At 46.2% G+C, this 13632-nt stretch overlaps 1 protein-coding gene across 7 annotated transcripts in view; it reads left to right on the forward strand.

Annotated features, from left to right (window-relative positions):
* MLLT10 (MLLT10 histone lysine methyltransferase DOT1L cofactor) overlaps positions 1–13632 on the forward strand; it is a 258622-nt gene that overhangs the window by 27200 nt on the left and 217790 nt on the right. For 3 of the 7 annotated variants that reach the window (XR_008843863.1, XM_056519264.1, XM_056519263.1), the window contains exon 3: positions 2388–2550. Coding sequence is in view for 4 of the 7 variants with exons in the window: in XM_056519264.1 (XP_056375239.1) it covers positions 2388–2550 (163 nt within the window). In the remaining 3 variants the exon portion in view is untranslated. Of the gene's footprint in view, positions 1–1794; positions 2302–2387; positions 2551–13632 lie in introns of those variants that run through there. The other 4 variants (XM_056519268.1, XM_056519270.1, XM_056519266.1 and 1 more) reach the window with 3 other exon arrangements.

Here is a 13632-nt window from a genome sequence, read left to right on the forward strand (position 1 = left end):
CCAATCTGGCAGATTTGTTACAAAAATCAAAATTTGTGCTGAGAATTTCTCTTCTATGTACTATGTTACAGTATGATCTGGGAACAAGAGCCAGATTATCAGGCATCCCGGATTACCAAATGTCGGATTACACAGTGGGAAAATGATATAAACTAGGGTAGTGATAGTCTAAGATATTGCCCATAGCAACCAATCACAATGCTGCTTTCGTTCTAGTTGTCCATAGCAACCACATTGCAGTTTTCTCTGTAGTTATCCATAGCAACCACATTGCAGTTTTCACTGTAGTTATCCATAGCAACCACATTGCGGCTTCTATTGCATGCGGTCCACAACAACCAATCACAATGCTGCTTTCATTCTAGTTGTCCATAGCAACCACATTGCGGTTTTCTCTGCAGTCATCCATAGCAACCACATTGCGGCTTCTATTGCATGCTGTCCACAACAAGCAATCATAATGCCGTTTCATTCTCTAGTTGTCCATAGCAACCAGTTTACTGCTTTTAGTATCTATAGTTGTCTATAGCTACTAATTACATTGCTTTTATTCTGTGAGGTTGTCCATAGGAACCAATCATATTTTTTCCTTTAATTCTGTGATTGTCTACAGCAACCAATCACCTTGCTGGTTTTATTCTCTACGGGTTCACACCACGTTTTTGCCATACTGTTTTCAATCAGTTTCTGTAAAGAAAACCGTATGGAAAAAATAAAAAATAAAAAACGGATGGAACCGTATGGGAAAAAGTAAATAGTATGTGTTTTTAAACATTTTTGAAAATGTCCATTTTTAATGGAAGGGGTGTTGGGTGGGGACTTTAGGATGCACATGTGCAACCTAAAAACTGTATATGGTTTGCCGTATGGGACCGTATACATGTGCGTTTCCCGTTGACGTCCGTATAAAAGAAAAAAATAAATAAATAAATAAATGCGGTTGCAGTACGGTTTTTAAACCAGAGTCAAAACCGTGGTCAACCATCATTTTTACTCCGGTTTAAAAACCTTACTGCAACCGCATTTTTTTTTTTTAAACATGGACGTCAATGGGAAATGCACCTGTATATGGTTCCATACAGGAAACCATATACAATTTTTACTTTGCGCATTTGCATCCTAAAGTCCCCACCCAACACCCCTCCCATTTAAAAAAATGGACAGAATGTTTTTTTTTTTTAATAAAAACGGACGGAACCGTAAGCACTTTTAAAAACAGTATACAGTTTAAAAACACATAGGGCAGTGGTCTTCAAACTGTGGCCCTCCAGATGTTACAAAACTACAATTCCCAGCATGCCAGGACAGCCCTTGGCTGTCCGGGCATGCTGGGAGTTGTAGTTTTGCAACATCTGGAGGGCCACAGTTTGAAGACCGCTGACATAGGGGGAGATCAAAACATGTGCAGAAAAAGCTGTCCATAACAACCAATCAGATCGCTTCTTTCTTTTTTCACAGGCCTTCATGAAAATGAAACAAGCAAGCTGATTGGTTGCTATGGGCAACTGGGCAGGTTTTCCTCTGCACAGGTTTTAATAAATCTCCCCCATATTATTTACTTTTTCCCATACGGTTACAGACTTTTTTTTTTTTGCCATACGGTTTTCTATAGAAAAACTGATTGAAAACAGTATGGCAAAAACGTGGCGTGAACCCAGCCTAATTTTCCATAGTAGCCAAAATGCTGCTTTTATTCTCTATAGTTGTGCATAACAACCAATCACACATCATTGCTTTTATAGTAACCAATAACATTGTTGCTTTCATTTTCAATTCATATTGCCGTTTCCATTATGTGCAGTTGTCCTTGGCAACCCGCTTCTAATTTTCTGTAGCTGTTAATGGCAACCTATCAGATCGCTGCTTTCATTTTCCCCTTATGTGATTTAGTTGCTATGGGCATCCTCTCGCTCCCCTCCCCTCACACGAGGCAGACATAACATTCCCTCATGTCACAGGCGGGAGCAGTGTGAGCGGAGCCGGATTCCTCAGGCAGATGCGCTCCCTGGAATCCCACCACAGACGCACGTGTAATGTGTTTGCAGCGCCAAATGAAGGGGAGGAGGCGGGGAGGAAATGAACGCGCCGCCATTGGCAACATAGTCCCCGGACTTCCCACTCCCCCTCCGCTTCCACTAATCACCTCCGCGCCGCAGTGACACGCTTCCCCCCCTAGAGGCGCTGTTGCAGTAGTTCACGGTTGTAATCAACGCGGCGCATGCGCGGAGCCGTGCTTTCCTCGTCGTGATCCTGCCCCCTCTGCCAGTCCGGGCAGCCCCGGCGACATGAGGCGGCTCCTGAGTGAGTAATGCGGCGGCCGGCGCGGGGAGCCGATCCTCGGCAGCACACAGGAGTAACCGGTGCTTGTTGTGTTCGGTGTCCTGTAGATGGTGTCCGGAGATCTGGCCCTGACAACCGAGGACGAAGAGCAGACGACTAGTATGAAGGAGATGATCGGAGGCTGCTGCGTGTGCTCGGACGAGAGGGGCTGGGCCGAAAACCCGCTGGTGTACTGCGACGGGCACGGCTGTAACGTGGCGGTGCATCAAGGTAATAACCCTGACATGTGAGGGGGGAGGAGGACCGGGGGCGGGGCTGCCGGGGGAGGGGCTTCATGTCATGTCAGGTGTATACAGTGCCAGTCATACATGGTGCCAGCTCAGGTGTATACACTGCCAGCCACATACCAGTCATACATGGTGCCAGCTCAGGTGTATACAGTGCCAGCCACATAGCAGTCATACATTGTGCCAGCTCAGGTGTATACAGTGCCAGTCATACATGGTGCCAGCTCAGGTGTATACAGTGGCAGTCATACATGGTGCCAGCTCAGGTGTATACAGTGGCAGTCATACATGGTGCCAGCTCAGGTGTATACAGTGGCAGTCATACATGGTGCCAGCTCAGGTGTATACAGTGCCAGTCATACATGGTGCCAGCTCAGGTGTATACAGTGCCAGTCATACATGGTGCCAGCTCAGGTGTATACAGTGCCAGTCATACATGGTGCCAGCTCAGGTGTATACAGTGCCAGTCATACATGGTGCCAGCTCAGGTGTATACAGTGCCAGCCACATAGCAGTCATACATGGTGCCAGCTCAGGTGTATACAGTGCCAGTCATACATGGTGCCAGCTCAGGTGTATATAGTGCCAGTCATACATGGTGCCAGCTCAGGTGTATACAGTGCCAGCCACATAGCAGTCATATATGGTGCCAGGTCAGGTGTATACAGTGCCAGCCATATAGAAGTCATACATGGTGTCAGCTCAAGTGTATACAGTGCCAGCCACATAGTCATACATGGTGCCAGCTCAGGTGTATACAGTGCCAGCCACATACCAGTCATACATGGTGCCAGCTCAAGTGTATACAGTGCCAGTCATACATGGTGTCATCTCAGGTGTATACAGTGCCAGTCATACATGGTGCCAGCTCAGGTGTATACAGTGCCAGCCACATACCAGTCATACATGGTGCCAGCTCAGGTGTATACAGTGCCAGTCATACATGGTGCCAGCTCAGGTGTATACAGTGCCAGTTATACATGGTGCCAGCTCAGGTGTATACAGTGCCAGTCATACATGGTGCCAGCTCAGGTGTATACAGTGCCAGTCATACATGGTGCCAGCTCAGGTGTATACAGTGCCAGTCATACATGGTGCCAGCTCAGGTGTATACAGTGCCAGTCATACATGGTGCCAGCTCAGGTGTATACAGTGCCAGTCATACATGGTGCCAGGTCAGGTGTATACAGTGCCAGTCATACATGGTGCCAGGTCAGGTGTATACAGTCATACATGGTGTCAGCTCAGGTGTATACAGTGCCAGTCATACATGGTGCCAGCTCAGGTGCATACAGTGCCAGCCACATACCAGTCATACATGGTGCCAGCTCAGGTGTATACAGTGCCAGTCATACATGGTGCCAGCTCAGGTGTATACAGTGCCAGTCATACATGGTGCCAGCTCAGGTGTATACAGTGCCAGTCATACATGGTGCCAGCTCAGGTGTATACAGTGCCAGTCATACATGGTGTCAGCTCAGGTGTATACAGTGCCAGTCATACATGGTGTCAGCTCAGGTGTATACAGTGCCAGTCATACATGGTGTCAGCTCAGGTGTATACAGTGCCAGCCACATAATCATACATGGTGCCAGCTCAGGTATATACAGTGCCAGCCACATACCAGTCATACATGGTGCCAGCTCAGGTGTATACACTGCCAGGCATAAATGGTGCCAGCTCAGGTGTATACACTGCCAGCCACATACAGTCATACATGGTGCCAGCTCAGGTGTATACAGTGCCAGCTCAGGTGTATACAGTGCCAGTCATACATGGTGCCAGCTCAGGTGTATACACTGCCAGCCACATACCAGTCATACATGGCGCCAGCTCAGGTGCATACAGTGCCAGCCACATACCAGTCATACATGGTGCCAGCTCAGGTGTATACAGTGCCAGCCACATAGTCATACATGGTGCCAGCTCAGGTGTATACAGTGCCAGCCACATACCAGTCATACACGGTGCCAGCTCAGGTGTATACAGTGCCAGCCACATACCAGTCATACATTGTGCCAGCTCAGGTGTGTACAGTGCTAGCCACATACCAGTCATACATGGTGCCAGCTCAGGTGTATACAGTGCCAGCCACATACCAGTCATACATGGTGCCAGCTCAGGTGTATACAGTGCCAGCCACATACCAGTCATACATGGTGTCAGCTCAGGTGTATACAGTGCCAGCCACATACCAGTCATACATGGTACCAGCTCAGGTGTATACAGTGCCAGCCACATAGCAGTCATGCATGGTGCCAGCTCAGGTGTATACAGTGCCAGCCACATACCAGTCATACACGGTGCCAGCTCAGGTGTATACAGTGCCAGTCACATACCAGTTATACATGGTGCCAGCTCAGGTGTATACAGTGCCAGCCACATACCAGTCATACATGGTGCCAGCTCAGGTGTGTACAGTGCTAGCCACATACCAGTCATACATGGTGCCAGCTCAGGTGTGTACAGTGCAAGCCACATACCAGTCATACATGGTGCCAGTTCAGGTGTATACAGTGCCAGTCATACATGGTGCCAGCTCAGGTGTATACAGTGCCAGTCATACATGGTGCCAACTCAGGTGTATACAGTGCCAGTCATACATGGTGCCAGCTCAGGTGTATACAGTGCCAGTCATACATGGTGTCAGCTCAGGTGTATACAGTGCCAGTCATACATGGTGTCAGCTCAGGTGTATACAGTGCCAGTCATACATGGTGTCAGCTCAGGTGTATACAGTGCCAGCCACATAATCATACATGGTGCCAGCTCAGGTATATACAGTGCCAGCCACATACCAGTCATACATGGTGCCAGCTCAGGTGTATACACTGCCAGTCATAAATGGTGCCAGCTCAGGTGTATACACTGCCAGCTACATACAGTCATACATGGTGCCAGCTCAGGTGTATACAGTGCCAGCTCAGGTGTATACAGTGCCAGTCATACATGGTGCCAGCTCAGGTGTATACACTGCCAGCCACATACCAGTCATACATGGCGCCAGCTCAGGTGCATACAGTGCCAGCCACATACCAGTCATACATGGTGCCAGCTCAGGTGTATACAGTGCCAGCCACATAGTCATACATGGTGCCAGCTCAGGTGTATACAGTGCCAGCCACATACCAGTCATACACGGTGCCAGCTCAGGTGTATACAGTGCCAGCCACATACCAGTTATACATGGTGCCAGCTCAGGTGTATACAGTGCCAGCCACATACCAGTCATACATGGTGCCAGCTCAGGTGTATACAGTGCCAGCCACATACCAGTCATACATGGTGCCAGCTCAGGTGTATACAGTGCCAGCCACATACCAGTCATACATGGTGCCAGCTCAGGTGTATACAGTGCCAGCCACATACCAGTCATACATGGTGTCAGCTCAGGTGTATACAGTGCCAGCCACATACCAGTCATACATGGTACCAGCTCAGGTGTATACAGTGCCAGCCACATAGCAGTCATACATTGTGCCCGCTCAGGTGTATACAGTGCTAGCCACTTAACAGGTATACACAGTGCCAGCTCAGTCATATACCTTACCAGCTCCACACACAGTACCAGCCACATATATAGTACCAGCTCAGGTGTAAACATTGCCAGTTCCGTACACAATACCAGTCATATATAGTGCCAGATAGGTGCACACTGCTGACAGCCACATACAGTGCTGGACGAGCTACCAGTTATACACAGTGCCAGCCCTGCTACCAGTTACATACACCAGTGCCAACTCAGCTACCAGCCACATAGACTAGTACCAGCCACAACATGCCCTTCAGTTACAGTCACACCTCAATCCACAGATACAGCATTCTGTTATTAGTGCCAGTCACACATCACTGCCAGATACATATGCCAGATACATATGCTTCAGCACACACCAGGAACCTTGACTAGTACCAGTCACACAGCACATTCCCACTAGTCACACATTACTTCTATCTGTATGCCCACCTGCACTACCAGTGACAGCTGCACACTAGTACATTAAAGGGGTACTTTTAAAACTTTTTACATTAAAGGGGTACTCTTTAAACTTTTCATTTTTTAATCAACTGGTGCCAGAAAGTTATACAGATTTGTAAATTACTTTAATTTGTAAATTCTTAATCCTTCCAGTACTTATTAGTGGCTGTATACAACAGAGGAAATTCTTTTCTTTTGAGATTTCTTTTCTGTCACGACCACAGCGTTCTCTGCTGACACCTCTGTCCATTTTAGGAGCTGTCCAGAGCAGCATATGTTTGCTATGGCAATTTTCTCCTGCTCTGGACAGTTCCTGAGATGTGAGCAGAGAGCACTGTAGTCGTGACAGAAAAGAAATCCAAAAAGAAAAGAATTTCCTCTGTAGTACACAGCCGCTAATAAGTACTGGAAGGATCAAGATTTTTTAATAGAAGTAATTTACAAATCTGTTTGACTTTCTGGCACCAGTTGATTAAAAAAATAAATAAAAAAAAATAAAGTTTTCCATCCGAGTACCCCTTTAAGCATCCCCACCAGTGACAGCAGCACACAAGTAATATCCCTACCAATGACAACAGCACACTAGTACTAGTCACATTCTCACCAGTGATAGCAGAACACTAGTACTAGTAATGTCCCTATCAGTTATAGCTGCACACTAGTACTAGTAATATCCCTATCAGTGATAGCAGCACACTAGTACTAGTAATGTCCCTATCAGTGTTAGCAGCACACTAGTACTAGTAATATCCCTATCAGTGATCGCAGCACACTAGTACTAGTAATGTCCCTCTCAGTGATCGCAGCACACTAGTACTAGTAATGTCCCTCTCAGTGATCGCAGCACACTAGTACTAGTAATGTCCCTCTCAGTGATAGCAGCACACTAGTACTAGTAATGTCCCTATCAGTGATAGCAGCACACTAGTACTAGTAATGTCCCTATCAGTAATAGCAGCACACTAGTACTAGTAATATCCCTATCAGTAATAGTCACACACTAGTACTAGTAATGTCCCTATCAGTAATAGCAGCACACTAGTACTAGTAATATCCCTATCAGTGATAGCAGCACACTAGTACTAGTAAATCCCTATCAGTGATCGCAGCACACTAGTACTAGTAATATCCCTATCAGTAATAGCAGCACACTAGTACTAGTAATATCCCTATCAGTGATAGCAGCACACTAGTACTAGTAATGTCCCTATCAGTAATAGCAGCACACTAGTACTAGTAATATCCCTATCAGTAATAGCAGCACACTAGTACTAGTAATATCCCTATCAGTAATAGCAGCACACTAGTACTAGTAATATCCCTATCAGTGATAGCAGCACACTAGTACTAGTAATATCCCTATCAGTGATAGCAGCACACTAGTACTAGTAATGTCCCTATCAGTAATAGCAGCACACTAGTACTAGTAATATCCCTATCAGTAATAGCAGCACACTAGTACTAGTAATGTCCCTATCAGTAATAGCAGCACACTAGTACTAGTAATATCCCTATCAGTGATAGCAGCACACTAGTACTAGTAATGTCCCTATCAGTAATAGCAGCACACTAGTACTAGTAATATCCCTATCAGTAGTAGCAGCACACTAGTACTAGTAATATCCCTATCAGTAATAGTCACACACTAGTACTAGTAATATCCCTATCAGTAATAGCAGCACACTAGTACTAGTAATATCCCTATCAGTGATAGCAGCACACTAGTACTAGTAATATCCCTATCAGTGATAGCAGCACACTAGTACTAGTAATGTCCCTATCAGTAATAGCAGCACACTAGTACTAGTAATATCCCTATCAGTGATAGCAGCACACTAGTACTAGTAATGTCCCTATCAGTAATAGCAGCACACTAGTACTAGTAATATCCCTATCAGTAGTAGCAGCACACTAGTACTAGTAATATCCCTATCAGTAATAGTCACACACTAGTACTAGTAATATCCCTATCAGTAATAGCAGCACACTAGTACTAGTAATATCCCTATCAGTAATAGTCACACACTAGTACTAGTAATATCCCTATCAGTAATAGCAGCACACTAGTACTAGTAATATCCCTATCAGTAATAGCAGCACACTAGTACTAGTAATATCCCTATCAGTAATAGTCACACACTAGTACTAGTAATATCCCTATCAGTAATAGCAGCACACTAGTACTAGTAATATCCCTATCAGTAATAGTCACACACTAGTACTAGTAATATCCCTATCAGTAATAGCAGCACACTAGTACTAGTAATATCCCTATCAGTAGTAGCAGCACACTAGTACTAGTAATATCCCTATCAGTAATAGTCACACACTAGTACTAGTAATATCCCTATCAGTAATAGTCACACACTAGTACTAGTAATATCCCTATCAGTAATAGCAGCACACTAGTACTAGTAATATCCCTATCAGTAATAGTCACACACTAGTACTAGTAATATCCCTATCAGTAATAGCAGCACACTAGTACTAGTAATATCCCTATCAGTAATAGTCACACACTAGTACTAGTAATATCCCTATCAGTAATAGCAGCACACTAGTACTAGTAATATCCCTATCAGTAATAGCAGCACACTAGTACTAGTAATGTCCCTATCAGTAATAGCAGCACACTAGTACTAGTAATATCCCTATCAGTAATAGCAGCACACTAGTACTAGTAATATCCCTATCAGTAATAGCAGCACACTAGTACTAGTAATGTCCCTATCAGTAATAGCAGCACACTAGTACTAGTAATATCCCTATCAGTAATAGCAGCACACTAGTACTAGTAATATCCCTATCAGTGATAGCAGCACACTAGTACTAGTAATGTCCCTATCAGTGTTAGCAGCACACTAGTACTAGTAATATCCCTATCAGTAATAGCAGCACACTAGTACTAGTAATGTCCCTATCAGTAATAGCAGCACACTAGTACTAGTAATATCCCTATCAGTAATAGCAGCACACTAGTACTAGTAATATCCCTATCAGTAATAGCAGCACACTAGTCGGAGTCAATGTTACATGTGATGTGTTGTGTCTGGACATTGGGTGTGAGGGGTTTAGATTACACACAGGCCATAGACATATGATGAGATTTAATAAAACCTGTGCAGAGGAAAAGTGGTGCAGTTGCCCATAGCAACCAGTCAGATTTCTATTTTCATTTTTTAAAAAGACCTCTGAAAAATAAAAGCAATCTGATTGGTTGCTTTGGGCAACTGCTCCACCTTTCCTCTGCACAGGTTTTGATAAATCTTCCTCAGGCTAAGTTTCCACTTAGCAGTTTTTGAGCCAAAGCCAGAAATGTATTCAAAAGGAATAGGACATATAAAGGAAGGACTTACACTTCTCCTCCCTTATGGATCCACTTCTGAGTTTGGCTCAAAAACCGCCAGAAAAAAACCCAATTGGAAACTTAGCCTAATAGTGCTCCTCGTCTGCAGAGAACTATAGTAGATGGGCAGTAAGGATGCTTTATGTCTCACAATGATCCTGGTGGAGAGGTTGTCATTAAAGGAGTACTCTGGTGCAGAGTATTCCTGCTCCGTCCTGCCCGGGCTGCAAAAAAATGAACCATCACTCACCTCCCTGGGTTCCCGCGGAGCGCCACTACAGCTGATCGGTCCTCCGGTCCATCTTCTTCATACTTCCGTGTGCAATGAAGCGTCACATGGCGCTCAGCCTATCGCCGGCCGCCGCAATGTTCTGCCTCAGCCCATAATAGGCTGAGCGCCATGTGACGCTTCGTTACACCCGGAAATATGAAGAGGATGGACCGGAGGACCGATCAGCTGTAGTGACGCTCCGCGGGAACCCAGGAAGTTGAGAGATGGTTCATTTTAATTTTTTTTTGTAGCCCGGGCAGGACGGAGCAGGAATACTCTGCACCAGAGTACTCCTTTAAAGAGGTACTCCGCCTATGCTCCGTCCTCTTGGTCGCCAGTAATCAGACCCGGAGCGAACACGCTCCGGGGACTGATTCTAAAGATCACGGGGGTCCCCAGCGGCGGGACCCCCGCGATCAGGCATCTTATCCCCTATCCTTTGGATAGGGGATAAGATGTCTTAGCGCCGGAGTACCCCTTTAAGTTGTGTAGCCCAGCCCTAAAAGTGGTCAAAAATGATGTTTCCCATAACTGGTGCTTCTTGGTAAAGGAGATGACAAAGAAAGTGTTTTTGTATCTTTTTCCACTATTGTAGATCCTGTTGGGTTGTATTGCTGCACATGTGTATCCTTGGATTTTGGCCACACGGTGAGATTTATCAAGACCTGTCCAGACGAAAAGTTGCACATAGAAACCAATCAGATCCCTTCTTTCATTTTTCAGAGGACTTGTTAAAAATGAAAAAAAATTTTTTTTTTAAACTTTCCCCCTGAACATGTTATGATAAATCTCCCCCATAATTTTCGCATTTTATAGCAGGTTCCTTCATGGCTTTGATTGGTGGAACGGGTCCCTGTTGAGATTAACCATTTCCGTATCACAGATATGGTTATCGATGACAATTGGTAACTGTAGTGTAACTTGTAATACAGGCGTATAAGGATAAGCCTGTTCCCGCAGTTCACTCCCTAACTTTGAAAAGATACTGATGCTGGTCACACGTACAGCATTCACAGTGTATTTTGCTGCATATTTTCTGATGCTGATATTCCATGACGTCAGTTCTCAGGTAGAAGAATCAGCTGCAAATGTTGTACCCTTAGGATCAGTTCACACATGCATATTTTCTGCTGCAGATTTGCTGTGGCAGATTTTGTTGCCCATTAACGTCAGTAGGCAGCAAAGTCTGCAGCAAAAATAAAGACATGTGAACGGATCCTTAAAGGGGTACTCCGGTGCTTAGACATCTCATCACCTATCCAAAGGATAGGGGATAAGATGCCTGATCGCGGGAGTCCCGCCGCTGGGGACCCCTGGGATCATGCACGCGCCACCCCGTTTGTAATCAGTCCCCGGAGCGTGTTCGCTCCGGGACTGATTACCGGCGACTACAGGGTGGTCGGCGTGTGACGTCACGCCCCCGCCCCCGTGTGACGTCACGCTCCGCCCCTCAATGCAAGCCTACGGGAGGGGGCGTGATAGCTGTCACGCCCCCTCCCGTTGGCTTGCATTGAGGGGCGGAGCTGACGGCACACGGGGGCGGAGGCGTGACGTCACACGCCGCCGGCCCGGTGGTCGCCGGTAATCAGACCGATGGAAGTGATTACAAACGGGGTGCCACGTGTTTGATCCTGGGGGTCCCCAGCGGCGGGACTTCTGCGATCAGGCATCTTATCCCCTATCCTTTGGATAGGGGATAAGATGTCTAAGCACCGGAGTACCCCTTTAACCTCTTAAGGACCAGGCCAATTTAATTTTTGCGTTTTAGTTTTTTCCTCCTCGCCTTCTAAAATTCATAACTTTTTAAATATTTCCATCTACAGACCCATATAAGGGCTTGTTTTTTGCATGATCAGTTGTACACTGCTCAAAAAAATAAAGGGAACACTAAGATAACACATCCTAGATCTGAATGAACTAATCGTATGAAATACTTTCCTCTTTACATAGTTGAATGCGCTGACAACAAAATCCCACAAAAATGATCAATGGAAATCAAATTCATCAACCCATGGAGGTCTGGATATGGAGTCACACTCAAAATCACAGTGTAAAACCTCACTACAGGCTGATCCAACTTTGTCATGTCCTTAAAACAAGTCACAATGAGGCCCAGTAGTGTGTGTGGCCTCCACGTGCCCGTATGACCTCCCTACAATGCCTGGGCATGCTCCTGATGAGGTGGAGGATGGTCTACTGAGGGATGTCCTCCCAGACCTGGACTAAAACATCTGATGCTCGCGGACATGTACAGGACGTAAATGTTCATTTACGTCTGTGGTCGTTAAGGGGTTAAAGCGTAACCTCAATCCCCCTCCGGTGGAAGGATATCTGTTTAAATCAGTGTTTCCCAACCAGGGTGCCTCCAGGTGTTGCAAAACTACAACTCCCAGAATGCCTGGACAGACAATGTTTGCCAAAGGCTGTCCTCCTGGCATGCAGGGAGTGGTAGTTTTGCAACATCTGAAGGCACCCTGGTTGGGAAACATTGGTTTCATGCTTCCACAATTTCATAGCCCAAGACTTTCCCGAGACCACATTGATTTGCATATCATGATGGCTGTTGTCTTGGACTATGAAGTTGCAGTAGATTAAGAGTAGGGTCACACGTTGAGCATACGGAGTGTATTGCACGATGCGCAGTGGCAAATACACTGTATATACAAATAAGAAAAAGACAAGTGGCACCGATACCTTCTCCACGCAGCACAACGAGATGGATAAGGGTACGACTCGGGTAGAAACCAGAAATGCCAGGTGTGGTGGTGCTAGAACAAATATTCAGCAATCAATGTAGTGACAATAAAAGACAAAAACAGGTGTCCTGCACTCACCGCTTCAGCTCTGGTTATACGGCTCCTATCTCGGGCTGTTCCTCCGGATCAGGGGCTGAAGGTAGCGGGGGGCGCTCATAGGCGACTGTCGGCGGTTTCACGCATAGGTATGCGCTTCTTCCGGCCTCCTAAGGAGGCCGGAAGAAGCGCATACCTATGCGTGAAACTGCCGGCGGTCGCCTCTGAGCGCCCCACGCTACCTTCAGCCCCTGATCCGAAGGAGCAGCCCGAGATAGGAGCCGTATAACCAGAGCTGAAGCGGTGAGTGCAGGACACCTGTTTTTGTCTTTTATTGGAAATACACTGTATTCTCTTATGAGCAGCCTGGTAGCCCTGTGTGTGCAGTGAGGTTTGGAGGCCCTGACGTGATTTAGATGCGCAGGCCCACCGCCAGACCTCATTGCACACACAGGGCTGTCGCTGGGTAGCCCTGTGTGTCTGCTTATTGGGAAATGTCATGTGTAAATGCTACATGTGACCCTACCCTGAAACAGATATCCTACCGCTGGAGCGTGATTGCAGTTATGCTTTAAAGAGTCACTTCTGCACTCTAGTGACGGCATGAGGGGGCGGGGCTATGAAGTCACGAGCTCCAGCATTCGGGACAATTTGTTCCAACCGCTGAGCAGCGGAGTACC

Source organism: Hyla sarda, chromosome 5 (genome assembly GCF_029499605.1).
Source record: "Hyla sarda isolate aHylSar1 chromosome 5, aHylSar1.hap1, whole genome shotgun sequence".
Classification (NCBI taxonomy): domain Eukaryota; kingdom Metazoa; phylum Chordata; class Amphibia; order Anura; family Hylidae; genus Hyla; species Hyla sarda.